This window comes from Microcebus murinus, chromosome 23 (genome assembly GCF_040939455.1).
Source record: "Microcebus murinus isolate Inina chromosome 23, M.murinus_Inina_mat1.0, whole genome shotgun sequence".
NCBI classification, from domain to species: domain Eukaryota; kingdom Metazoa; phylum Chordata; class Mammalia; order Primates; family Cheirogaleidae; genus Microcebus; species Microcebus murinus.
Window position 1 is genome coordinate 18864770 of NC_134126.1, and position 26583 is coordinate 18891352.

The 26583-nt window shown below is 32.9% G+C and overlaps 1 protein-coding gene across 1 annotated transcript in view; it reads right to left on the reverse strand.

Annotated features, from left to right (window-relative positions):
• Positions 1 to 26583, reverse strand: part of SPATA17 (spermatogenesis associated 17) — a 154119-nt gene that overhangs the window by 39021 nt on the left and 88515 nt on the right. The window contains exons 7-8 of the mRNA XM_012745601.3: positions 20921 to 21124; positions 14271 to 14419 (exon numbers count right to left, since the gene is read on the reverse strand). Of these exons, the coding sequence (XP_012601055.1) occupies positions 14271 to 14419; positions 20921 to 21124 (353 nt within the window). The remainder of the gene's footprint in view (positions 1 to 14270; positions 14420 to 20920; positions 21125 to 26583) is intronic.

Below are 26583 nucleotides of genomic sequence, written 5' to 3' on the forward strand. Positions count from 1 at the left end.
AGAAATTAGCTGGACAACTAAAAATATATAGAAAAAATTAGCCGGGCATGGTGGCACATGCCGGTAGTCCTAGCTACTCAGGAGGCTGAGGCAGAAGGATTGCTTGAGCCCAGGAATTTGAGGTTGCTGTGATCTAGGCTGATGCCACAGCACTCTAGCCCGAGCAATAGAGTGAGACTCTTGTCTCAAAAAAAAAAAAAAAAAAAAAGTGTATGTAAGGAGTAATGATAATCTCAGGTCCCTATTCCAGTCTATGCATCCACAAGAAGAGCCTATTCTCAGCAAAATTTACACCAAAAAGTTCTGGTCTTGGGGAAAACAGGACAGAGGACAGCCAAAGTGAGGTTATCAAATGGAATACATGGATTTCGATCCAAAGCCTACCCATTGAACTGTTTCCTTACTCATCTAAGTGAATTGGCAGTTAGACTTATATTGGTCAGAAGACTGATTGAATCTTCTCAAAAGCTATTGAGAGGTCTCAGAGAAACAAGTCCAACTACCAACATCTGGGGATGTCTTGATTAAAAGGCCATATCACAGTAGAATAAAATCTATGGGTCAAAAAGCCACTCTCACAGCAACACTGATTCTAATCTAAATTTTACATTTCCCTTTTTAGTATGAATTTCAGAATGGGTTACCAGTTGGAAAAACAATCAACATGGAAGGAAAACACAAATTTATTTAAAAATAAATATATTTAAAAATAAATATATTTAAAAATAAATATAATAAATAAATTTGAAGATATGGTATCAATGAAGTAAAAGTTGCCCACTTTTCCAAATAAAAGGAAAATTTAGAGCAAAGTAGAAGCTCTGGGAAATAAACAATATAGCAAGATAAAATATTATGCTGAGAAAAATATTTTGAAATTCAAAATTCAAAAAAAAGTTGAAGTTCAACATATATTTATTGAGCCATTACCATATGTCAAAAATTTCACATATCTTATTTAGTTAAGATACAGAAGGGTTTTCTTTTAAATCTCAATTCAATTAAAAATTTATTTATTGCCACTTGATAAACTTAGGAAAAATTAATACTATTTCATCAATTTTCATATCTCTCTGCAATTTTTAAACATTTATTAATAAATTACTTCTTAATATTTTTCCTATGAAAATATTTTCCAATATTATTTAAAATAAAAACAAATAAAACAGAATACAGAGCATTGAATTACACAAAGTTACAGACGCATGCATTACTAAATATGCTCTTGGGAAAAGAGCTCTCATATAAGACAGATTATGGTCCTTCCACTGCTAATTTGCACATGGGATGGATATCACATGCAAAAAAATTAATGCGGCCCCAATGTCCCCGAGTATACAAAGGAGGTGCTGTGAGCCGGCTGCTGCACTTACAGTTTTTATCACTTCTGAATTGCATTTTAATAGTACATTTTTCTTTTGTGTCTGAACAAAATTTGCTTTCTCAAGGGAATGGATGGTTGAGAAGACAAGGCTAAAAGACTAGGTACTTCCCTGCTTAAGAATTAATTCTTTCATTTAGTCATGTTTCATTAAAGTAATATGTATGCATATTTTTGAGTGTACATATATATGTACATATGTATATATGTGTAAATATTAAAAAATATTTAGATGTTTTATAAATAATCTTTAACACTTCAAGTTAGGAAAACAATATTTAATTCTCAAATAGAATTTGCTCAATAAAGTATAGATAACTATGAAAACCATAAACATAACTTTAGTTTATAATCAAATTTTAGATAATCATTAATTACTTTAAAAGTATGTTCTTCTACCAGTTTTAAATATATATTCAGTTGTACTTTATTCTTACAGTGAGTACTTTTCAATTAACTGAATACCATGTTAAAGAAGATAGAGAGTTGCCTATTATTTTTTATCTTATCAAAGATATAGATCTGGCAAAAATTTTTAAAAACAGAGTGGAGATATAGTGGTAAATACAAACAAGTCATTACTTGAACATCTGGACAGTTACAAAAGAATTGGTAAAGGTCTCAAGAAGCAAAAATTAAAAATAGTCAACTAGCTTCAGGGAAAATAGATCCACTGCAAATATAAAGTCTTCAAATACTGAGTATTAATATACTTAATATTATATTCCAAATAAGAACACTAACAAATCACACTTAACTTTCTTCAACTGTCTTATAACTATTCCATTTCCATCTTTTCCTTATAGTCCTACTACTGTCATTCATAATTCTAGGTGTTCTTCCAACCCATTTATTTCACTGCCAGATCATTCAAATCTTCAAATTGTAAATCTCTATTGCCTGTTGATTCAAGCCTAAATCCTTCAAGCTAGCTGTCAGGCTTCTTAGGGTGCTCTTGATCTGTTCAGTCTTCGACCACTCCCTACCTGCCACTCGAGTACCATTTACCTTTCTTCTCCCATCCTACCACTCTGCCTTTGTGTTCATGCCCCTCCTCTTGAAGTGCTGATCCACACACTACTCATCCTTCAAAATCCACTGTAACGCCCAGGTTTTCCAGGCAGCCTTTTCTACCCACTCCAACTTGCACTGATATCTCTCTTGCCTAAATATTTATTCATTAAGTAAACATTACATGAAATGCTTTTGTATACTAAGCACTTTGAAAAACACAGGAATGTAATGATGGAAGATGTGGTATGCCTGAAAGGAATTCACCTTATAGTAGGGAGTAGGGACTGAGACAATAAACACGAGTAGAATGTGATAAGTTTTGTGTTGGATATATGCATAAGAGGGAATTAATGCACAGAGGAAGGTTTATGTTTGCATATGCACACGTGTATGTTGGTGTAGATTACTGGCAGGGAGTTGGAGGGTGGAATATGGAAAAACTCCCTTCCCAGACCATGTATGCCACATTGAGTGCTGAACGCAAGCAGAGTTCAAGTTAAAAAGCTGGCAGAGGTTACTTTAGACAGAAGGAACAACACACACAAAGATTTGGATGTGAGTTAGAGCATAAAAAGGAACACTGAAGAAACTGAAAAGGGTTCGACACAGCTAGAAAATTGAGTTATTTTGAGGGAAACAAAGCAGATCATGAATGGCTTTATGGTAGCGATGAGATTGCCCATGGAGAGAATTATGTTCAGTAATATATTACAGATCATTATACATTGCAAAACATCTTTCTTTATTTTTACATATGTATGAATTCTGACTGCCCAAGCCACAGAGGACTCTGCCTTAGGTAAATAATTTCAAAATAGACATAGTGATAGAGATTTATAGATAGCAAGACACATGGCTATGGAACAGGTCTCAGATATCAAACATGTCCAAGATGAGTCCACTCTCTGCTAAAGGGCTCCCAGTGCAATATACATACTAAGCACAAAGCAGGATAAAGGGAATCTTCATTACAAATTAGAAATTTGGCTCCAGACTGCAATAAATTCTCCAATGAGCTATGCAAGAGCATACAAATATGTCTTTTTGCCTAGATTAGGAGCCAGAGAAATAGCAAACTAGAGCAAGTTTCTCTTACATAATAACTATCAATACATTCACTTTTTCATGTGGAAAAAAGAGAAACAAATACTTTTCCCTCACCTAATAGTGGATACAAAATTATTCCATTCTCAAGTTTTAAAACCTCCTATACTTTATAGACAAGAAAATGGTAATGAGATGTTAGAACAGCAAATAAGTTCTTATGAATTTTATTATCTTAATATTTGAGTAATTGAACTTCATATGTTCAAATAGTAGACCTCAAACTACCTTAGCATTGACTATCAGATGCTATTGTTTTTTTAGCATGCACTATTGAGGTAATAAATACTCAAAGAATCTCTAGAAAATCAATAGTTTTATCTTTTATAACAAAGATGTTAACATTAGAACGACAGGCACTCCTAAACAGGAGTGAGTGCTAGGAGTCATCCAGAATCTTTGCTTAAAAGATCCATCTAAAATACTTGGAAAAGGAGGAGCAAGGAGTAAGAGTTTTGTAATATTCAAAACAGAGCAGTTATTTAATTTTGGGTAAAGAAAAAAGAATAGAAAAAATATCTATTATAAGCTAATCAAGGGAAGAGAAACTTTACTTTTTTTTTTTTTTTTTTTTTTTTTTTTTGAGACAGAGTCTCACTTGTTGCCCAGGCTTAGTGAGTGCCGTGGTGTCAGCCTAGCTCACAGCAACCTCAGATTCCTGGGCTCAAGCAATCCTCCTGCCTCAGCCTCCCGAGTAGCTGGGACTACAGGCATGTGCCACCATGCCCGGCTAATTTTAGATATATTAGTTGGCCAATTAATTTCTTTCTATTTATAGTAGAGACGGGGTCTCGCTCTTGCTCAGGCTGGTTTTGAACTCCTGACCTCGAGCAATCCGCCCGCCTCAGCCTCCCAGAGTGCTAGGATTACAGGCATGAGCCACCGCGCCCGGCTGAAACTTTACTTTTGTCTATAAAAATTTGACAAGCAAAGACACCTAGGTTTAAAAGTTTGAATAGAGTTGATGAAAGAATTAAAAAAGAAAGTATGGACAGAGTATATTGATTTAACCTAATAAAATACCAAGTGGAAATGTCCAACAAGAAATTTTGGTGTTATAAAAGTATACATCCTGAAAAAGTATTCTTAGACTATAATATTTTTATCATTATTATAATATAGAAATTATAAATTTAATGTTTTGAGGGCAGAATTACAAGCACTTCATGCATGGTCTCATGATCAAATAACAGTTCTCACTAACTAACATAGTTTTTTTAAGACAACACATTTTGAAAGAACATATCATCAGAAATATACAAATTATTTTTGTCAATTATATTTGAAATAGTATGAGACATGTTTTACATTTGTAGCATGTTTAATTATTAATGGATAATTTTAGCCCTTCTAAAAAAGACCAAACCAAGTCAATTGCCCAATTCACAAAAAAAGGGCCTTAAAATAATAAATATTTGTCCTTTATGATACAGTATAGTCTAGCTTCAGAAAAAGGTCAGCAAATAAATCTCTTTTTCATTACCTTCAATATAAGAAATAAAAAATGTCTTTACTATATATTAACCACCCCAATTTCTAGGTAAACTTAATATATAGTTCATTATAACAACAGAAATATTTCAAAACAAAATCTACTAGTCTATTAAGATGTTTTAGAATAGTGGAATTTTTGTTGCAGAGATGTTAATAAAATGAGCAACAACCTGGAATTAAACAGACTTCTTTTATAGATAAAGATAGTTTTCATTGAGATTTTAATGTAACCATAACTGTAAGTGCTTAATACATAAAGCTTTTTGTACTTAAGAGTAGAATTCACAGTAGAAATTTAAAATACATGAACCATTTAGGCAACAATATTGGTAGCATAAGTCTCTCTCCCAGAGTAGAGATAGAAATGTAATATTTAAATAAGAAGAATGCAATGGCAAGACTATCTGTTCAACTAAACAGTAAGCTTGTCTCTAAAGTTAAATGGAAAAACATCTTTTGCCTTTCTCCTTACATTTTTTCTTAAGAGGAATAGATTCCCTGTTTTTATCATTATTATTAACAATTTCAAGGCATCTTGACTTAGTAATTTCATTACATCTATGTAACAGCTTTCTGATATATATTTTGCAGAGTTCACTTTAGTTTCCCTTTAATTAATTATGAAAAATCTTTTTAAAAATCTCTGCTATAAGATATTAAATGTAAAGGCTCCAGCTAAATAGCATTCACATAGGCTCTTCTTTTAGGCCATTTACAAAATCAAATGTTTTAAACTAACAAAGTTTATAAAATGGCTAAAAATGATAAGCTCACATATTTTAAGGACTTGTATAAATGATATAAAGAACTTAAATTTCAAGAGAAAAACAGGTGGCAAGAAACACGTATAAAAATTATTCTTAAGAAGGTCTGAGAATGAAATAAGCTGAGACTGACAAAACACATCAAGGAAAATCAAACATTCTTTTTGAGTTATATCCAGAGCAGCATACTCCAAACTATAGTCTGAGGATGGAAAGATTGCATGGCTAACTAGATGGTTGGCTCCATAATGTCAGGAGGCTTTTGTCTATCTCATTCACTGCTATACCCCAATGCATCAATAGTGTCTGGCACATAGTAGACATGCAATAGTGTCTGTTCAAAAAATGAGTGAATACATTTGCAAAAGGCCATATACTATATTGTATTTCCTCTCTTTGATGTTCACACTAAATATAAGAATATTTAAGACTGAGAAGCCCTGTAAATGCCAACAATTTGCTTAACTGTATTTAATATAATTTTTCCCAAATTTATTTGACAGAAAACTCACTAATATCTTCCAGACTAGTGTTTCAAGAGACAAAGTTTAGAAAATGGTGTCTAGTAAGAAAAAGAGAAAAGAAAATATAGGTCTATTACTAAAAATGCTAGTATAATATTAATAACCATCAAAGATAAATCACAATTGAAGTCATGTTTTTGCTTAATTTTTTTCAGTGAGAATAATTTTTGTAATAAGATATATTAGAATAAAACAAGTAAAACTTGGTTCAAGCTCAAGAGTCAATGTAAAAACACACTGAGAAACTACTATTTGTCAAATAACTTTACTGTTTGCTAAGAGAAGTGCATAAGTTAGGGGCTCTGTTCTTGAGGAGCTTATTATCTAGAGTGAGAGAAATAGATTTCCTTGGATTTATTATTATTAATAATAACCTCACAGCATCTTGGCTTAGTGCAAGCATGCTTAGCCTGCTGCTCTCATTACTGGGGCCTAAAAACTAGCCCACCCCCATCCCCAGAAAAGCCTCACCACAGCCTCTACTAACAATTATAGCCAAGGCACTAAGGAAATTACCAACTCCATTGACATAGGACACAACCAAAGAAATCATACAGAGGCTACACAATAGCAAGCACCCAGAATCAAAGCTAAGGCACGCTTCCCAACCATCACTGTACACATCATTAGGAAATAATCTTCTTCTACAAAATTCAATTCAAAAACTAGAAGAAGCAACTGTTACACTAGATGTTGAGACATCAACATAAGGATGCTAGAAACATGAAAAAGTGAGGAAATATGACACCTCCAAAGAAGTACAATAATTCTACAGCAAAAAAGTCCAATGGAAAAGAAATTTATGTCAGAAAAATAATTCAAAACAATGATATTAAAGAAGCTCAGTGAGATACAACAGAAATAAATAAAAAATGCAAAGAAATCAGAAAAAACATTTTAGGATATGAAGAAGAAATATACCAAAGAGATAGATATCATAAAAAAAGAACCAAACAAATTCTGGAACTAAAAAATTCAATGCATGATATAAAAAATACATTCAAGTGCTTTGAGAATAGACTAGATCGAGCAGAAGAATTTCAGAAGTTAAAGGCAAGTCTTTGAAATAAACCACTCAGACCAAAAAACTAAAATAAGATAAATGAAAATAAACAAAGCCTATATAACAAATCAAACACCATAAAGCAACCAAATATTCAAATATTGGGTGTTACATAAAATGAACAAAAGTCCAAAGGAATAGAAAATCTATTTACCAATATAACTTTCTGAATATAAATAAATATATCTATTTACCAATATAATAACTTTCTGAAAACTTTCTGAATCTAGCAAGAGATTTATACATCCAGATACAGGAAGCTCAGAGATCCCCAAATAGATACAAGCCCAAAAGATCTTCTACATAGCAAATTATATTGTCAAGCTGTCAAATGTCAAAGGCAAAGAGGGAATCCTAACACCATAAAGAGAAAAATGTCTAGTCATTATAAGGGGAAACCCTACCAGACTAACAGAAGATTTCTCAGCAGAAGCCTTACAGGCAAGGAGAGATTGGGGTGATATATTCAAAGTGCTGAAAGAATACTCTATCCAGAAAAGTTATCCTTCATAAATGAAGGAGAAATAAAGTATTTTCCAGACAAGCAAAAACTGAGGAAATTCATCACTACTATAGTGGCCCTACAAGAAATTCTCAAAGGAGTCCTAAAGCTAGAAGTAAAAGGACAATATTTACCATCATGAACACAAATGAAAGTATAAAACCTAATGATAAAGCAAACACACACATGAGGAAGAAGTACAAACACAGAGATAGAAGGAGTAAGTTATAATTTTTGATAGCAGAGTAGGGTGACTATAGTTAACAATATAGTGTATTTTTCAAAATAGCTAGAGGAGAGGATTTGAAATGTACTCAAATACATGATAAAACTTGGATGATGGATACCCTAAATACCCTGATTTGATCATTACACATTCTAGGGTTGTAACATAATTTCATATGTACCCCATATGTACAAATATATCAACAAAAGTGGTGCCACTATCAAATGTACACCTATATGTGACACATATATAACATATATGTAGCATATATATAGCACATATATGACACATATATAGCATATATGTTATATAGAGACACATATATCTTCATAGGTAAGAGAAAATTTAGACAAGCCACATCTGAAGTGTGGCAAAGAATCTGACAAGTCTTTTTATGATTTCTTTAAGAAAATAAAGATGAAATAAGAACTAGGTGATAGTTAAAAGAGAAAGCAAAATTTATTAATGAATAACTTTCCAATGGGCCAAATCCTATATATTCTTTTACATTTTCACTGAGCTTGAACTCTGCATCAAGCTGTTCACCCACTCCTTGTAGTGAATTCTCTTCTCCTTTGATTTGCACAATACTTCCTAGTTCTCTTTCTTGCTTTCTCAGTTTCTTAACTGATTCATCATTTTCTGCCAATACCTTAAATTAATGACTCTTAACCAGAAGTGTGCATTAGAATCGCCTGGGAATATTTTCCAGCTATATATGCCTACTGAGCCAAACTGTGATTGAGACTCAGGGATTCATATGTATATAAGTTTAAACCTCAAAGTGATGCTGTTAAGCAGCCTTAACTAAGAACCACTGCCCTAATGTTAACATAATTCCCAGAGACTGTACTTAATCGCCTTTCTATATATAGTTTCTTCTGGGGGATTATTCCACCACCAAGGTTTTAACTATTGCTTCTACACTGATGATTTCTATTAATAAATCTTTATATCAGTATACTATAATATGTCTTTCTTTAATTCAAGAATGGTATTTTCAGCTCACTGCAACCTCAAACTCTTGGTCTCAAGAAAAAAAAATAAGAATAGTATTTTCAAATGCTCGCTAGGGATATTTATGTCAACATGCAATAGGAACCTTATATAGCACTGCATCCAAATTAAACTCATATCCAAATCCTCCAACCTATCAAACCTGTAATGCTTCTTATAAACTTTTTCACTATTGCATTAGGACATCATGATCCAGCCTGTCACCTGCGCCATCAAGTCAAAGCACTAGAGAACCCTCCTGCCTCTGCTCTCCTCAATCTGAGGAAATCCTTGTTCGTGTCCCTACTCTCATAAAAAAAAAACCTCTGCATTTCATATAATGTGAAACACCTTTCCCCAGACCACAGTTGTGGTCTATTTCTATGTTAATTTAATATCTATAATTTAATACTTATTTAATAAGTGTCTATTGGGTTCCAAGCCCATGGCCTGTGAGAGCCCATTTGATAATATAAATTGAACAAAACAGATTTTCTGTCAGAAATTTGGACTGAGAAACAGGATTAGCTGTGGCTTCTGGAGCTAGAAGGTTCTGTTTAATTAGGGCTGGGGTGGTAAGTACAAGCTGAAGATTCATAAGAAAGAAAATATATGATTTATGAATCATCAGATGCAACTAGTCAGTAGAAATAAGAGAAGAATCAGAAATGTAGAGAAAAGCATAGTTGATACTAACGGGAGAACACTATGTCCCTGCAGCCCCCAAGATAGTCACCATAGTCCAGTTTTCCTTTAGTTCCTCATATCTCTATAAAATTCCTTGAGGTGTCTTTTAAACATATCCTTACTTTGTCGAGTAATCCCAAATGGATCTTTGTCCTTTGCAACCAAGAAAGCTCTGAGAAAGCAATTCTAAATGCACCTGTGCCCTTGACCACACCATCTACACTCTATCATACTGGTCCCTAAATCTGGATTAAGGTTTATAGGATTCTACCCATACAGTGGTTTGTCAAACTTTTTCTTCCCTCTGTTATAAATGTCTCATTTCTATGGCAAGACTTCTTTATTTCTGAACAAGACTATGACAACAGTCCTCTAACTGGCCTCTGTCCCCAGTGACTCCCATTTCTAAACCGTCTACACAGCTAGTAGACTGATATCTGTAGGCTATCTGATCCTTTCATACCAGTGCTTAAAATACTGTGATGATTTTATGACTGCCTCTACAGGATCAAGTGCAAATACTTAACCATGATATACATGACCCTTTATACTTTTCATCTCTCTTCTTCCATTTTGCATCAGGTACCAAAGCTATGAGCTAAAACTTCATGAGATTCCTCAGACAGCAAACTGAAAGCCCACAAACTGTGCACTTCTAACAGAAGATGGCTCTGTCCATGCCACTCTCCTTGCTTTGCCTGGCAAACTTCTATTCAGCCTTCAAGTGTCTTCTGATCCCCCTCACACTTTTGAACCATAAATTGAAATTGAAACACCTTGAAAATGATATGAGAACATATGAGGCCTATGGAAAAAATATTTAAATAGGAAAAATCTGGGATGTATAAATGCTATACCAATATAAGGATATATGTGACTATAAGACACAGGTCTTTCACAAAAGAAATTCCATATGCTTCATAAATTGACTAACAGTCAATGAACAAACCTTTACTTGGTATATGTTAGGCATTTTATTAGGAAGAGTGTTTAGCATATGACAAAACCTAATTACAAAGACAAAAAGTGCCTTTTTATGACTTGACTAATAGAGCACACTAAAAGTATACATGTAATATTCTTAGGTATATCACTAAAAGTATTCCAAATTATCAAATTCCATAGATGTCATATATCTTAAACCTCTTTAGACTTAGATGTCTGTAAGAATAGAATTCTAGTATTCTGTGGTCATTTATTAAAAAGAACAACTTTTTTTTCAGAAAAATAGTGGACAAAAAGAGAGCACAGTTCTCACTGTACAGTCAAAGTAATAATGGGCTCTTTTGTAGACAAATTCTAGAACTTCTTAATTATACACAGGCTTATTATCTATATCCCCAGTGTTATAAAGTACGAGAACTTCATTAGAAAAATTAAGCTGGAAAAATGAAGGCAGCACTTTGTAAATTTCCACTGGAAATTAGCTGGGAGAGGCAGAGGAATACTGGATCAAAAGAGTGTAATCATGCTTAACTGTGCCCTAGAGCACCCGCATGTATAATACGATTTGCACAGTAACTACCTCTCCTATTACTGCTTGTTTGGAGTATTCTGTGTTAATGGGGTTAGCTAATTTTGTATTTTAACTTAAAAAGGCTCTGCTGATTAATAAATGTTGCACACTGTGCTAGTAATTAAAATAAATGGAAGTGTTACAAATAAAAGTTGAATTGTTAAGAAAACATTATCTGAAAATATATGATAATCTATTTATCATAATACAATAACATTCTGAAAATATGCAAATTATAAAGGTCTAAAGTGTTTGAAAAAAATCACACAAGTCAACAAGTTTTGAGAGGTGTTAAATTTCCTTTTCACTATTCTTTAGTGATAAATATAACCAGATCTCATCCATCTATATCATATATTTTTTTAAATGTCCATGTGGTTTTTTTTTGTTTTTTTTGAGACAGAGTCTCACTCTGCTACCCAGGCTGGAGTGCAATGGTCAGATCCTAGCTCACTGCAACCTTGAACTCCTGGGCTCAAGTGATCCTCCTGCCTCTGCCTCCTGTGTAGCTAGGACTATAGGCACACATCACTGCACCTGGCTAATTTTTTATTTTTTATAGAGATAGGGTCTCACTATGTTGCCTAAGCTGGTCTTGAATGCCTAGTCTCAAGTGATCCTCCTGCCTTGGCCTCCCAAAGTGCTGGGATTACAGGCAGGAGCCACCGTGCTCAGCCTAAATGTCCTTTTTTAAAACTGTTATTACTATCTAGTTTCTTAAACTTTCCCACATTTTTCTTATCATACTATCTATAAAATGATGCTGATATTCAATTAGCAACAATATTTAAAAGGGTTAAAAGTGAGTAATCCAACATTTACCAAGGCTCCTATCTAAGCTAGGTTGCAAATTTGAAGGAAATGAAGGCAGACAAGATTCTTAGCTATTGAATATTTTCCATTCGTTTCAACAAGCAGAGGAGCTCAAATAATCAAGTTACTAGTTCTGCTTTGCTACTAAATGTTTACGGATGTCTCCCATTTCATCTAAATTTCTAACAAATTTCTAACATTTCTTTTGCTACACAAGACATGATTATTCACTATCTAGTATAAAAAAACCAAATGGTTTCAGAAGAAGCTACAAAATATCAGTGTTTCAATTCTCCTAACAGTGGAATTATCTTTAGCTTAGTTGCTAAGACCAATTGCTTAGCCTAGTTGCTAAAAATATGATAGCTTCAAATCTATAATTTCTTTAGCATATCCAATTCATTTGTTTATAGTTAATTAATAATCTCAGAAGTATAAAATGCTTTTCAGTCTATAATAGGTTTAGGGTAAAGGATCATCACTAACATAGTAGACAGAGGTTGAAATTTACAAGTATTCCATTGAAAATACAAGTCGAGCACATTTCCTTGGGAATAATATTGATATCTGAGTTTTCTAGACTTACCAAGGAAAATATTAAACAAGGATACTTCAGTATCATTGATATAAAATCATTTCTATAGAAATGTCAGATTATCAAAAATCATCTCAATAATTTGAGCAATTAATCATGCTATTTTATACACCTATGCACTCTTCAAAACAGAAAAATAATTTTCAGTAATATAATTCTTTAGATAGTTACCACTCAATTGTATATTTTGCTTGACTAAATCTGAGAAGTATTAATCTTCTATAATCTCTGTGGTAAAACAAAACTACCTCCCCAAAACTAATTGGAAAACATGTTCCTTATTTCTTTATTCATCATATGTTGGATTAATTCAATCAATTATTGAAAGAATCTGCTAAACATTCTACAGTTAATTATTTCACTTCAAGTAATTCCTATAAAACGAAAACTTCATAAAAATGACTTGAGATGCTTGACAATTTCATCTGTGATACGAGTTTGTGTGTAAATTTTTATTTTTCAAGAGTCTCCTGAAGCATATATAATTAAAATAAAGCACATTATATATATATATATATATATATATATATATATATATATATATCTTCTGACTGATAAAATGATCCAAAATCCACTAATTTGGGATCATTTGGTGGATAATGATGGATAATTGGTAATTTGGTAATTCTAGTTTCTTGGTACAATGAAACATACTTTTTAATGTATTTTTAAATGATTATTATAAAAATTGTTATTTTATAACATATTATATGGTTATGACATATATAAATAATAATAATTGTAATTTTATATATTATAGTATATGATTATACAATAATTTATGATACTTATACTAAAATTATTACATTATAATTGTAATAATTTGTGTTATAATGTCTTATTTAGTATATAAATAATAGTAAGAATTACTATACAATACATTGCAAAGATAATTACAAAAAGCATTATAGACTAATAACAACAATAATAATTTTAAAGCCATTCTAAATTTAACATGGTCCATTTATAAGTTACATGTGACTTTATTGATGACAAAGTGCCTTAAGAGGGAGAAAGTGCCCTGGAGAAAGATGTATGAATTGATACTCAAATCAGTGATGCCAATAAAATAATTTAAAATTGCATATGCTGTTAGATCTTTCTTCATCTTTTCAGTTACTTTCCTCAGTCATAAAAAAAAACCAAACTCTTTCATTATGCCTCATTTATTAAAAATTACAATGTTATGTCAATATACCCAAGTGAAAATTAGTCTATGTTAAGAAAATGTTTTTGTTTTATTGAATCTTATTTTAGGAGCATCATAAACATGTATCCTTCTGCTACATAATTAAGAAAATTGTCTTCACAGATGCATAGCTACTGGTCCTTTATCCTCCTTAAAATGCCATTCATTCTTTATTTTTTCCCTTTGAGTTACATATATATATTTTTGCTATCAATATCAACATCAATATGGACCTCATTTAAAAGATGTGCATGTTGAAAAATGATTACTTCCGAATAGGTCAAGGGTGGCCTTACCTTCTCACAAACAAAAGTCTCTCTAAAATATTAGGAAGTAGAAAATATTAGAAAATTTAAGACACAAAACATGGTACAACTCTTTTTTTAAAAGCTAAGAACTCACATGTTATCATTTACATTTCGCACCCATTGCTCTCTTCTGAGCTGCTCTCTAGCCAGCTTCAATTCATTGATTGGTTCTGTCACCCACAGCGTTGGCTCCAGAGGCTTGTAGCGTTGTTCTAACACGTCAGTGATATCTCGGAAAGGCCCCTGAGAACACACGATGAAGTACATATATTATTATGGAGGACTTTTTTGGCATATTATTGATGACCAAGCCTAGTGAACTTCTACAAAGTACAGCAAGTTTACTAAATTATTTGTAAAATACGATTTGTTCTTCTTGAGTTAGAAAATACATGACATAACAAGAATGTCACTTATATTCAAGAAATGTCCTCTCAAGTAAAAGTGTTTACATTTTAAAAGTTTTAAATTAAACGGAAGTTTCCCCACTTACATCAAAAGATTTTCATGCTATAACTGGTAAACTTCTTATGTAAGTATATGTTACATATATATATATATAAACATATTTATATTATGTAAACTTATTTACATAAGTTTATATTATATATACTTATATTAATATATATAACATGCTATAACTGTAAACTTATAGGTTGCTTTGTTTGCTAATTTTAAAAAGTACAGTTCTTGTAATGCAATTATAAAAAATAACTCACTCCCTTTTTGAATAAGTAAAAATATTAGAAAAGGATTCTGAGCACAGTTTTCCAAGAACCCACCTATAAATATAAATAGAATGTGTGTGTTTTTATGAAATTAGAATTTTTAGGGGAATGCTAAGTTTTATATTTAAAAAGTGACCCCGTAAACATAAAAGGATCGTAACTTTTATTTATTGACAGTGCTCTTTATTTAAAATTCTAAACTCTACCTTTCAATTACTCTGATACCAACAGCAACATTTTAATGAGGCAAATACTTAGCAGAGACCATAACTGCACTATGAAAAGTAACTTAAAACATACCCTACTTTTAATGTAGTCGTCATTTACTCTAGTTAACTAAAATCCACTTGTTATCTAGTACCATACCAAGCACAACACAAATCAGAGGCAGCTCAAGATTTTGCTATGCTGTTAATTGCATTTTTTTCCTCAACACTATTGTGCAGGAGAGAAGTAATATAAAACGGACACAGATTTCTAATCATATTCCTTATTCTTAAAAATCTCTTCTTTAAATAGGTTATCACTAACAAGACACAGCTGGAGTTACTGCAAGTACTGAGTGAAGACTGTGGGGCTAATAAAAAGAAATGATTCACGCCTCATTTATGTTCACTTATGTTTTACATTAATAGAAACCAATAATAGGAACCAGTTACCATAAAAGTCATGGACCGTAAATAACACAAATGGCAAATAAGTATCATCTAGTACTTTTCACAGCTGGACAGAAGGATTGCTATATGTGAAAGTAGTTAATGGATTTTTACTGGACTTTACTTTTTAAAGATACAGTAACACGATTACAAGTCCCCTATTAAGAAATTAAATGGGGCTTTTTTAAAAAAAAACAGATTCTTAGTCTTTTACTTTGACAAATTCCATGGTTTAAAAAACTAACATTTGGTTGCATAAGTAGCAGCAAACTACTTCTCTAGGCCTGTTTTCATATGTAAAATGGAATGATAAATATATCACAAATTGTTCTTAAGATGCATAAGGTAATGTAACACTTTTAGCATTGTACCTAGAACATAGTAAACACTAAAAAATGGTGCCCATTACATTATTATTATTCATTTCAAGAAGTTAAAAAAAGATTTTGAACAATACTTGCATCAAAGAAATAAACACATGGCCCAAGACTGTGACTCTGAAGAGTCACGGAAAAATGTCTTTTCAATGGCCAAGCTCTTTCTTCTAACCTTTGTTGGTGTATCAACATAACACATAGCTACTTGTGGGCTTATCCTATTATTACTTACTCTGGAATTTACTAGTTCCAATGAGACTAGAAAATGAAAGAGAAGGAGCTCTGCTTGAGTTTATAATGAAAATAAACTCAGTCTTACTTTTGGGTTCACTATCACCTCCATGATCCCCCACCCTCCTTCAATCGTGTTCATCTTCTTGTATCTTTCAGTGCCTTCTCCATATATTTATATCTTAGTCAATTAGCATTTTGCCTTTGAGTTAAATAGTCTAGCTCTTTCACTAGTTAATGTGACATCAGTTGTCTCTTCCAGAGAAGCTTTTGTTGATTTATATTTCTATTGATAGCCCCTTGCCTGTCTTTTAGATATCATCAGTCAATTACCTATCTCAATCATGCCTAGAGTGATATGGGATCTCAGATTTTGGAATAGCTTCAAACTTTAGATCTTCTCATTGTGCTCATTTCCAAGTATTAATTCCTAGAATGCCTAGACCATCCAGGACTCAACATTACCCTATAGGTCTTCTTGGACTCTTAGCTATGGTTTTCCAATGGTGGCTTACCTTGTTTCTAACCAAGTCCTGGTTATAAGAGTCAAATATATTTATGTTCTACTATATATTTAATAACTCATGTTATTTATAGTTATATTTTTAAGCTTTTATCTAAGCTTAAATAATAATGAAGTTATTTTATAAAACCATAATATTGTCCTATACATTTAAAATATTTACCTAGCAAGTACAGATACTCTGATCAGAGTACAAATATTATTTGGGCATAATTGTAACTGTAACCAATAAGGTATATACCTTTTTATTATTGGGTAACAAACAGAAAATGGGGCTCAGTAAAAAAAATAACATAAAACAATCCCATTCTGTGAAAAAGAAAAAAAAGGAAAGAAAGAAGGGAACGAGAAAAGAAAGAAGATTAGAAGAAAAGGATGAAAAGAGACAAAGAAGGAAAAAAGAGAGAAGAAATGGAAGAAAAGATAGAGGAAGGAAGAATGGGAAAGAAGAAAAGGTAAGAGAAAGACAACCAGGACAGTGGGGAGGACATGGCTAGGGAAGAGGAGGAGGAACACGAAGTGGGGAAGGGAGATGGGGAAAGGAGGAAAGAAAAGACAAAAATAAAAGAGAAAAGAAATAATAGAAGAGAAAAGGAAAGAAGGGAATGAAAAAAGGAATAAAGAAGGGAGCAGGAAAGAAAAAGAAAATATATTAGCAAGGATTATTATTTTATCGGATGCTATTCATAAATGTAATTCAGGAGTACCTGCATGTGTATGCATATACATAAACATATATATATGTATAAATACATATTTATAAATTTCTCAATGTATTTACATATTGTCTATATAAATACAGATATATTTCTCTCCATATATACACACAGAGATTTTTACATATAAATGTATATATTTTTCTGTTTTCATATATATCACATAAGCATGTATATTTTACATATATCTTCCATATGGATATATGTACCATTTATACATATATTTTCATATATATACATCATCCATGTCTATTTTTATATATCTATATATATCTTCCACTTATGCTTTCTATATATACTAAATACCTTTATGTATATATGTATATGGGTATGCAGAATGGTTGGAAGAGGAAAGCCATGTAAAGAACAAAGTGATTATATTGAGGTTGTGTTGAGAAATAGAGATCAAGATACAAAATACAAACAAGTATAGAATATGCCAGATCATAAAAGTATAAAAAAGCAAAGCAGTAAAGCAATGTATATTGTACAGTGTGGAAGTTTGGTTCAGATGACCTCCAGAGTGTTTCTAGCTCCGAAATATTTACACGTTCTTATTTTATTCATATTATGTAATTTTCACATTTCCTAAAAAGATGCATGCAAAATTACTCTATGAATTCTACATAGTACTGCCAATAGCTATCCAAATGGATGTAGCATCAAATGTTGATTATTAAAAATTCAAATATGTAACATTACATCTGATGCCTCAACAACTATTGAGCACTTAATACATTTAACACATTGAACACTTAATATACATACAATGTATAGAATAGAATACATTTTTATGGAATAATTAACTAATTGTCAATTCTGATGACATTATATAAAATCATTACTTGCACTAATAGAAAAACAATAATGTGCATAATTCAAAATAGTATAAATTCATAACATGAATTCATTTTGTATTTGTATTTAAAGCTATTTTAAATGCTTTCACTAGAATATTGGCATAACTCTTATTTTTTTAAAACAATAATGAAACCATACTCTCAAAATACATCCCTAAAAGAACTGAACATTTTCTCATTATCTCTCTTTTGTCCCCTTACTCCAGTCCACTCTGCTTATCACTCCATTTCAGAAAAAGGAAGAATTATCAGCCTCTATGTCTTATTTTGATACATAGATTAGTTTAAAGGTAATTTTGAATATGGAAACATACAGAATTTCATAGGAAATGAATCAGGGATGAAGAAAAAGAGAAATTTGTTCAGAGGAAAAATTAACTTTATAGAATTTCAATTACATTTTATAGCTCCTTCAATAATATAATATAAACCATGAGGTGAAGGTATTAATTATCAGTAATAGCAGTTTTGAGAGAGCAAAGAAAAATATAAATAAAGGGAATTATGGGCATGATTATAGAGAACAGAAATACAAAATATCATAAATAATTACAGTAAAGTGGGAAATTTTTCAAAGGCACAGAATGCAGGGTTATCTCCTTGCAAGGTTGATCCAATGGTTGGGGTGTGAAAGGCAGTCTCTAAGATGGCCTCCAAAGATCCCTGCCTCCTGGTATTCAAGCTTTGGGTAATTGCTTGTCCTTGAGTGTGGAATAGACTTACTGATTTCTCACAAATAGAATACAGCAGAAGTGATGGGACGTCACTTCTGGCATTCAATTACAAAACTTTTGTTCTGAGAGCTCTTTCTCACCCTCTCCAGGATCATGTACCCTGAGGGAAGCCAGCTGCCATGTTGTGAGGCAGCTCTGTGGAGAGGCCACCCTGAGAAGGGGCTGAGATATGACAACAACCAACCACGTGAGTGAGAGAACCAACCTGCTCTCCTATCCCCACCCTCCATCTGAGCCCTCAGATGAGTCTGCAGTACTGGCTGACATCTTGACTACAACATCGTGAGAGAACTTCAGTCAGAGGCACTCACCAAAAGCTGTACCTGGAGTGCTGACCCACAGATACTATAAAATAACAAATGTATGCTGGTTTAACCCACTGGATTTTAGAGTACTTTGTCATACAGCAACAGATACACAGAGACAAACCTGTGTAGGGAGCTAATGGTCAGGAGTTCTGGGAGTCTAACTGTGTAGACCAAACCCAACCCAATTTCCGGTTGATACTCTTTGGTCGCAGATGTCTTCTGTAGCATAATATTGATGGAGATGATAGAACCGTTGTTTTCTGGGACTTTTAGGATGGGGACAATTATCACCCACCCCACCCTACTTTACCTTTTAGCCCCAGAAACTCATTTGCCAATCCTGTTCTATTTTAATCCAGTTATAGTAAAGATTTCCTGTCTCTGCTATGAGTCTTGCTTTGTTTGGGGCTGTCTCTAATTCTCAAACTCACACTTTTTAAATTATTCAAACCCAAGTTATGTTTAAAATGTTATATAAAGACATACCTCATCAGATGAGAGGTTAAATTAAATAAATTTGATAATACATATTCTTTCAGTAAGAATAAGTTATATCAAATAGTGCTATGATAATATTTTTACATAAAAAAGTCAGATTCTAGGCAATTATCCATGTTTTAACTTCATATTCAACATAATAAAATTCAATACCAAAAAAGCATCTTTTTACTCCCTTGGCATATATATTTAAAGTAATTTATATTTTTTATTCAAAATCAGATTTTATAAAAAATATTTTTCCTCTGGTCACAAAGATATAAATTAAAACAATATTTTTTTAAAAGCAAGATACTACCAACATAGCTAAAAGAAAACATATAGAATAAGAAAAAATATATGCTAGTCATATATCTGATATGGTATTAATATCCAGAATATATAGAGAACTCTTAAAAGTCAACAACAAAAAACCCAAACAATTCAAAAATGGGCAAAAGACTTGAATAGACATTTCTCCAAAGAAGATATACAAATGGCCAATAAGCACATTAAAAGATGCTCAACATCATTAGCCGTTATGGGAAACAGTATGGTAGCGCCTCAAAAAATTACAAATAGAATTATCATATGATCTGGCAATGCCAATTTTAGTTATATTCTCAAAAGAAATGAAAACAGTCTTGAAGAGATCTTGTAGACCTATGTTCATAGTAGCATTATTCACAATAGCTAAAACATGGAAGCAGCCCAAGTGTTCATCAGTGGATAAAAAGATAAGCAAAATGTGCTATGTACATACAATGGAGTAGTATTCAGCCTTAAAAAGAAAGGAAATTCAGAAAACAGACAACTGCTAAACTTGAATTTAACATGGATGAACTCTAAGAACATTATATCGAGTGAAATAAGCCATGTCAGGGGATGGCTGAAGAGGAAATGAAGAGTTGTTTAATGGGTATGAAGTTTCAATTTTGCAAGCTGAAAAGAATTGTAGAGGCAGATAGTGGTGGTGATTGCACAAAAATATGAATGTACTTAATATCACCAAACTGCACACTTCAAAATGTTTAAGATAATACATTTTATGTTTGTATTTTACCATAATATCAAAATTGGGAAAAATAGCAAGAATAAAATTAATGACAGAATTCTTATACGGCTAATCAGTACCTGACATTGCTTCCTATTAATAGGTGGCAGAATTTCAGATGGAGGAAAAGAACGGGCACTCGTGCAAGCGAGCCAGCTGGTAAGGTCTGTGTTGTACTCCTCCTTCACTTTGGGTTTTCGGTGTGTTAAAGGCTTTACCTTCTGTAACCGCAATTCCCATGGGTCAGGCTCTTTTCTGAATGGTGAATTGTATATACCTGGAATCTAAAGAAGAAGAAAGAAATTTTGATTTTTTACCTTTAATTTTGTGAAATGAAAGGAAGACATGAAATAAAAGGAAGATGAAATTGTACCAGGAAAATTTTCAGACATTTAAAGAATATCTTAAATTAAAACTGTGTGGTTCTTAACCAGAGGTGGACTTCAGGTTCACCTAAGGACATTTTACAAAATGCTCATATTTTTTCTCCATTCTAGACCAATGATTTCAACATCTTTCAGGACTGAACACTACACATTTTAAAACCACTGAGCTATAGTCTCTATCAGCCACATGTGGCATTTTATATAATTGTATTTAAGAAAAAAATAACAGAAGGACCATCCATTTTGTATTCTTATCTATTTTCTGCAAATCTAATGTTGTTTACATATACAAACTTTATAGAACAATATTTTGATGGTACTTGATACCAATCTTTGATATTGTTCCATAGAACCCAATATCAAAATATATATATACATATATTTTTATATAGCTGTATATATAAATATCACACACACAAATGCATATTCATAAGGAAAAGTTACATTTTTTTTTAATTTTGGCATATTATGGGGGTACAGATTTTAAGGTTTCAATAAATGCCCATTTCCCCCCTCCCCCCAAAAGTCTGAGTCTCCATCATGACCATCCCCCAGATGGTGTACATCTCACTCATTATGTATGTATATACCCGCCCCCCTCCCCCCTTCCACCTCCCCAATACCCTATTACTGCAGTACCTATGTGTCCACTTAGGTGCTACTCAGTTAATACCAGTTTGCTGGAGAATATATCTGGTGCTTGTTTTTCCATTCTTGGGATACTTCACTTAGTAGTATGGGTTCCAGCTCTAACCAGGAAAATATAAGATGTGCTATATCACCATTGTTTCTTAGAGCTGAATAGTACTCCATGGTATACATATACCACATTTTATTAATCCATTCTTTGATTGATGGGCACTTGGGCTGTTTCCACAGCCTTGCAATTATGAATTGTGCTGCTATAAACATTCGAGTACAGGTGTCTTTTTTGTAGAGTGTCATTGGATCATTTGGGTAGATGCCCAGCAATGGGATTGCTGGATCAAATGGTAGATTCACTTGTATCGCTTTAAGGTATCTCCATATTGCTTTCCACAGAGGTTGAACTAGTTTGCAGTCCCACCAGCAGTGTAGGAGTGTTCCTCTCTCTCCGCAACCACGCCAGCATTTATTGTTTGGAGATTTTTTGATAAAGGCCATTCTCACTGGGGTTAAGTGATATCTCATTGTGGTTTTGATTTGCATTTCCCTGATGATTAGAGATGTTGAGCATTTTTTCATATGTTTGTTGGCCATTCTTCTGTCTTCTTTAGAAAAGTTTCTGTTCAAGTCCTTTGCCTACTTTTTAATGGGGTTATTTGATTTTTTCTTCCTAATTTTCGTGAGTTCTAAGTATATTCTAGTTATCAGTCCCTTATCGGATGCATAGGATGCAAAAATTTTCTCCCATTCTGTAGGTTGTCTGTTTACTTTCATGACTATTTCTTTGGCTGTGCAGAAGCTTTGTAGTTTGATCATGTCCCATTTATTTATTTTTGTTGCTGCTGTGATTGCCTTTGGGGACTTCTTCATAAACTCTTTGCCCAGGCCGATGTCTAGGAGAGTGTTTCCAACTTTTTCCTCTAGAGTTCTAATAGTTTCATACCTTAGGTTTAAGTCTGTTATCCAGCATGAGTTGGTTTTTGTGAGAGGTGAAAGGTGTGGGTCCTGTTTTAGCCTTCTACAGGTGGCTATCCAGTTTTCCCAGCACCATTTATTGAAAAGGGATTCTTTTCCCCAGCGTATGTTTTTGTCTGCTTTGTCAAAGATTAGATGGCTATATGAGGATGGTTTTATATCAGGATTCTCACATCTGTTCCATGGTCAATATTCCTATTTTTGTGCCAATACCATATTGATTTAATTACTACAGCTTTGTAGTATAGTTTGATATCTGGCATATTAATGCCTCCCATTTTATTTTTGTTGCCTAGAATTGCTCTTGATATTCGGGGTCTTCTTTGGTTCCATACGAAGCATAAAATTATTTTTTCTATATCTGTGAAGAATGCTGATGGGATTTTAATAGGTATTGCATTAAATCTGTAGATCAGTTTGGCTAGTATAGACATTTTGATGATATTGAGTCTGCCGATCCACGAGCATGGTATGGAATTCCATCTGTTTACATCCTCTGCTATTTCCTTCCTCAGTGTTTCATAGTTCTCCCTGTAGAGATCTTTTACATCCTTGGTTAAGTATATTCCTAGGTACTTTAATTTCTTTGTTGCTATTGTGAAGGGAATTGAGTCTTTGATTTGGTTCTCAATTAGATTGTTGTTGGCGTATATGAACGCCTCTGATTTCTGTGTATTGATTTTGTATCCTGAGACTTTACTAAATTCATTGATCAGTTCCAGGAGTTTCTTGGTTGAATTCTTGGGGTTTTCTAGATACAATATCATATCATCAGCAAACAGTGAAAGTTTGATCTCTTCTGCCCCTATTTGGATACCTTTGATTCCATTTTCCTGTCTGATTGCTGTAGCCAAGACTTCCAGTACTATGTTGAACAGAAGTGGAGATAGTGGGCAGCCTTGTCTGGTTCCGGTTCTAAGTGGGAATGATTTCAATTTTTCCCCATTCAGTATGATGTTGGCTATGGGTCTGTCATATATGGCTTGTATCATTTTTAGGTATGTCCCTTCTATGCCTATTTTCTTAAGTGTTCGTATCATGAAAGGGTGTTGAATTTTGTCAAAAGCTTTTTCTGCATCTATTGAAAGAATCATGTGGTCTTGGTTTTTGGTTCTGTTTATGTGGTGAATTGCATTTATAGATTTACGTATGTTGAACCATCCCTGCATCCCTGGGATGAAGCCCACTTGGTCGTGGTGCATTATTTTTTTGATAAGTGTCTGGATTCAGTTAGCTAAGATTTTGTTGAAAATTTTTGCATCTATATTCATTAGGGATATTGGTCTGTAGTTTTTCTTTTTTTGTTGCATCCTTTCCTGGTTTTGGTATCAGAGTAATATTCGCTTCATAAAAGGTGTCAGGGAGGTTTCCGTTCTTCTCGATGTTATGGAATAGTTTCTGCAAGATAGGTACTAGTTCTTCTTTGTAAGTATGGTAAAATTCAGGTGTGAAGCCATCTGGACCGGGACTTTTCTTTTTAGGGAGATTTTTAATTGCTGTTTCTATTTCAGCTGTTGAGATTGGTCTGTTCAGGGAATCTATTTCTTCCTGGTTGAGCCTAGGGAGGCTGTGTGTTTCTAGAAATTTGTCCATTTCCTCCACATTTTCTAGTTTGTGTGCATAAAGATTTTTGTAGTATTCATAAATTGTATCTTGTATCTCTTTGGGATCAGTTGTGATATCTCCTTTTTATTCTTGATGGAGCTTATTAGAGATTTCTCTTTTCTGCTTTTTGTTAGCTTAGCCAATGGTGTGTCAATTTTGTTTATTTTTTCAAAGAACCAACTTTTTGTTTTATTAATCTCCTGAATAGCTTCCCTGTTTTCAATTTCGTTTAGTTCTGATTTGATCTTGTTGGGAAAAGTTACATTTTAAAGGACAACATGACTTGTTTGGTTGCTTTGTAAACACTCTGAACTATATAAAGGATAAATCTATCTGTTCTCCCTAAAAATGTGCTTTCCTCTTATGCCTTCAACATATCCACAAACATTCCTTGCTGTTTGCTATATTTACCTAATGGAATCAGCAATCCCAAAGCATTAAGGTTAACTAGGACAGCTACCTTTGAAAACTATCTGAGAAAATTTTATATTTCCAGCCTAACTCATCAATAATTGTTAACCTCTATCAAATACCTACCCAAGCTGCGTTCAGTGTCCTAACTCAAACGCTTCCTTTATAACCTGGGGATGTCCACCAGCAATTATCTTTGTGTTCATCAGTCTTCCACAAGCAAGCAGTTGGAACACAGAGACTTTGTTTCAGGTATTTTTGCAACCCTAGGGCCTAGGAGAGTGCTTGGAACACAGCAGATTGACACTCGATAAATGAATGTTAAATGCTCATCTAGAACTGTGGTCCCCAACCCCTGGGCCATGTCCACTACCAGTTCATGGCCTGTTAAGAACTAGGTGTGTATTACTACCTGGGTTCTGCCTCTCCATCCCAGCCCCAGCCGCCATCCCATGGAAAATTGTCTTCCATTAAACTTAGGAACTGGACACACAGCAAGAGGTGAGCACCAGGTGAAGAAGGAAGCTTCATCTGGATTTACATCTGCTCCCCATGGCTGGTATCACTGCCTGAGTTCCGCCCTCATCTGGAGAAAATTTGTCTTCCATGAAATTGGCCCCTGATTGCCAAAAAGGTTGGGGACTGCTGACCTAGAATAACAATTCACAGTTCAAAAAGGCCCAGGAAAATCTCCATTTTACTCTTGCTTTCCAAAGCCACGTAAATAAATATCTTAGTAAAAAATTTGAGATTTATTTTAAAATCTTACTAACTGCTTTCAAAGAACTTATAGCTTATAGCCTTTTTCTCTTTCTTAACATATCAGTTTCAATTTGTTTTCAAATATATTGTGATCTAGAACTAATCACAGACTCACTTGAGTCACCTCCAACTCAACTTTTCCTATTTTATAACTGAGGACTAAATTTTATTAGATATAAATAAGTTAATGTCAATGAATTTAAATATTAATATTTAAAAACATTTTTGAACTGGCTCTTGTTTGAGATTTATTCCCTATTACAACTGATATAGGAAAAAACACTGTGGTGAAAAATGTTAAAGGCAGTTATATAAACCACTTTTAATGTCATTATGTCATGTTAACATTCTTTCACTATAACTAAATATAGACAAGGTGAATACAGAGACAATAGCTTTCAGTGTATAGTAATTTTTAAGTGGATGGTAATATTTAAGATAATTTTTAGGGTGATTTTCTAAGATGGGAATTTATCAATTGTAATGAGAAAAGAATACATGTTATATTAAAAAAAGACTATTCTGACATAAAATATAACTTAATCTACGTAGTCTATGAAAAAGCTATGAGAATATCATTCTGATTAGTGATGATCTAATTAACTGAAGTCTATCAGTTTATTGCTAAAATTTCTACAACTTTACAGATTAAAATGGTAAAATACATACAATTTATCTAGACTATAAATTATCATTTAAAAATATCTATCTACTTGAATAATTGCTACCAGCTATTAACTCTACCCTATTAGGAATCTTCTTTGATCTCCTTTTACATTTGCATGCACATGTATACGTAGGCTAGATGGGAAATGCAAATAGATCAGTAGACATGATAGCTTTCTTAAATTATATTTTGCAACCTATATGGAGACCTCCTCATGTGTATTCTCTTTGCAATTTAAATCACATATAGACAGAAAATATATTTTAATTGAATTTCAAATGTATAATTTAAA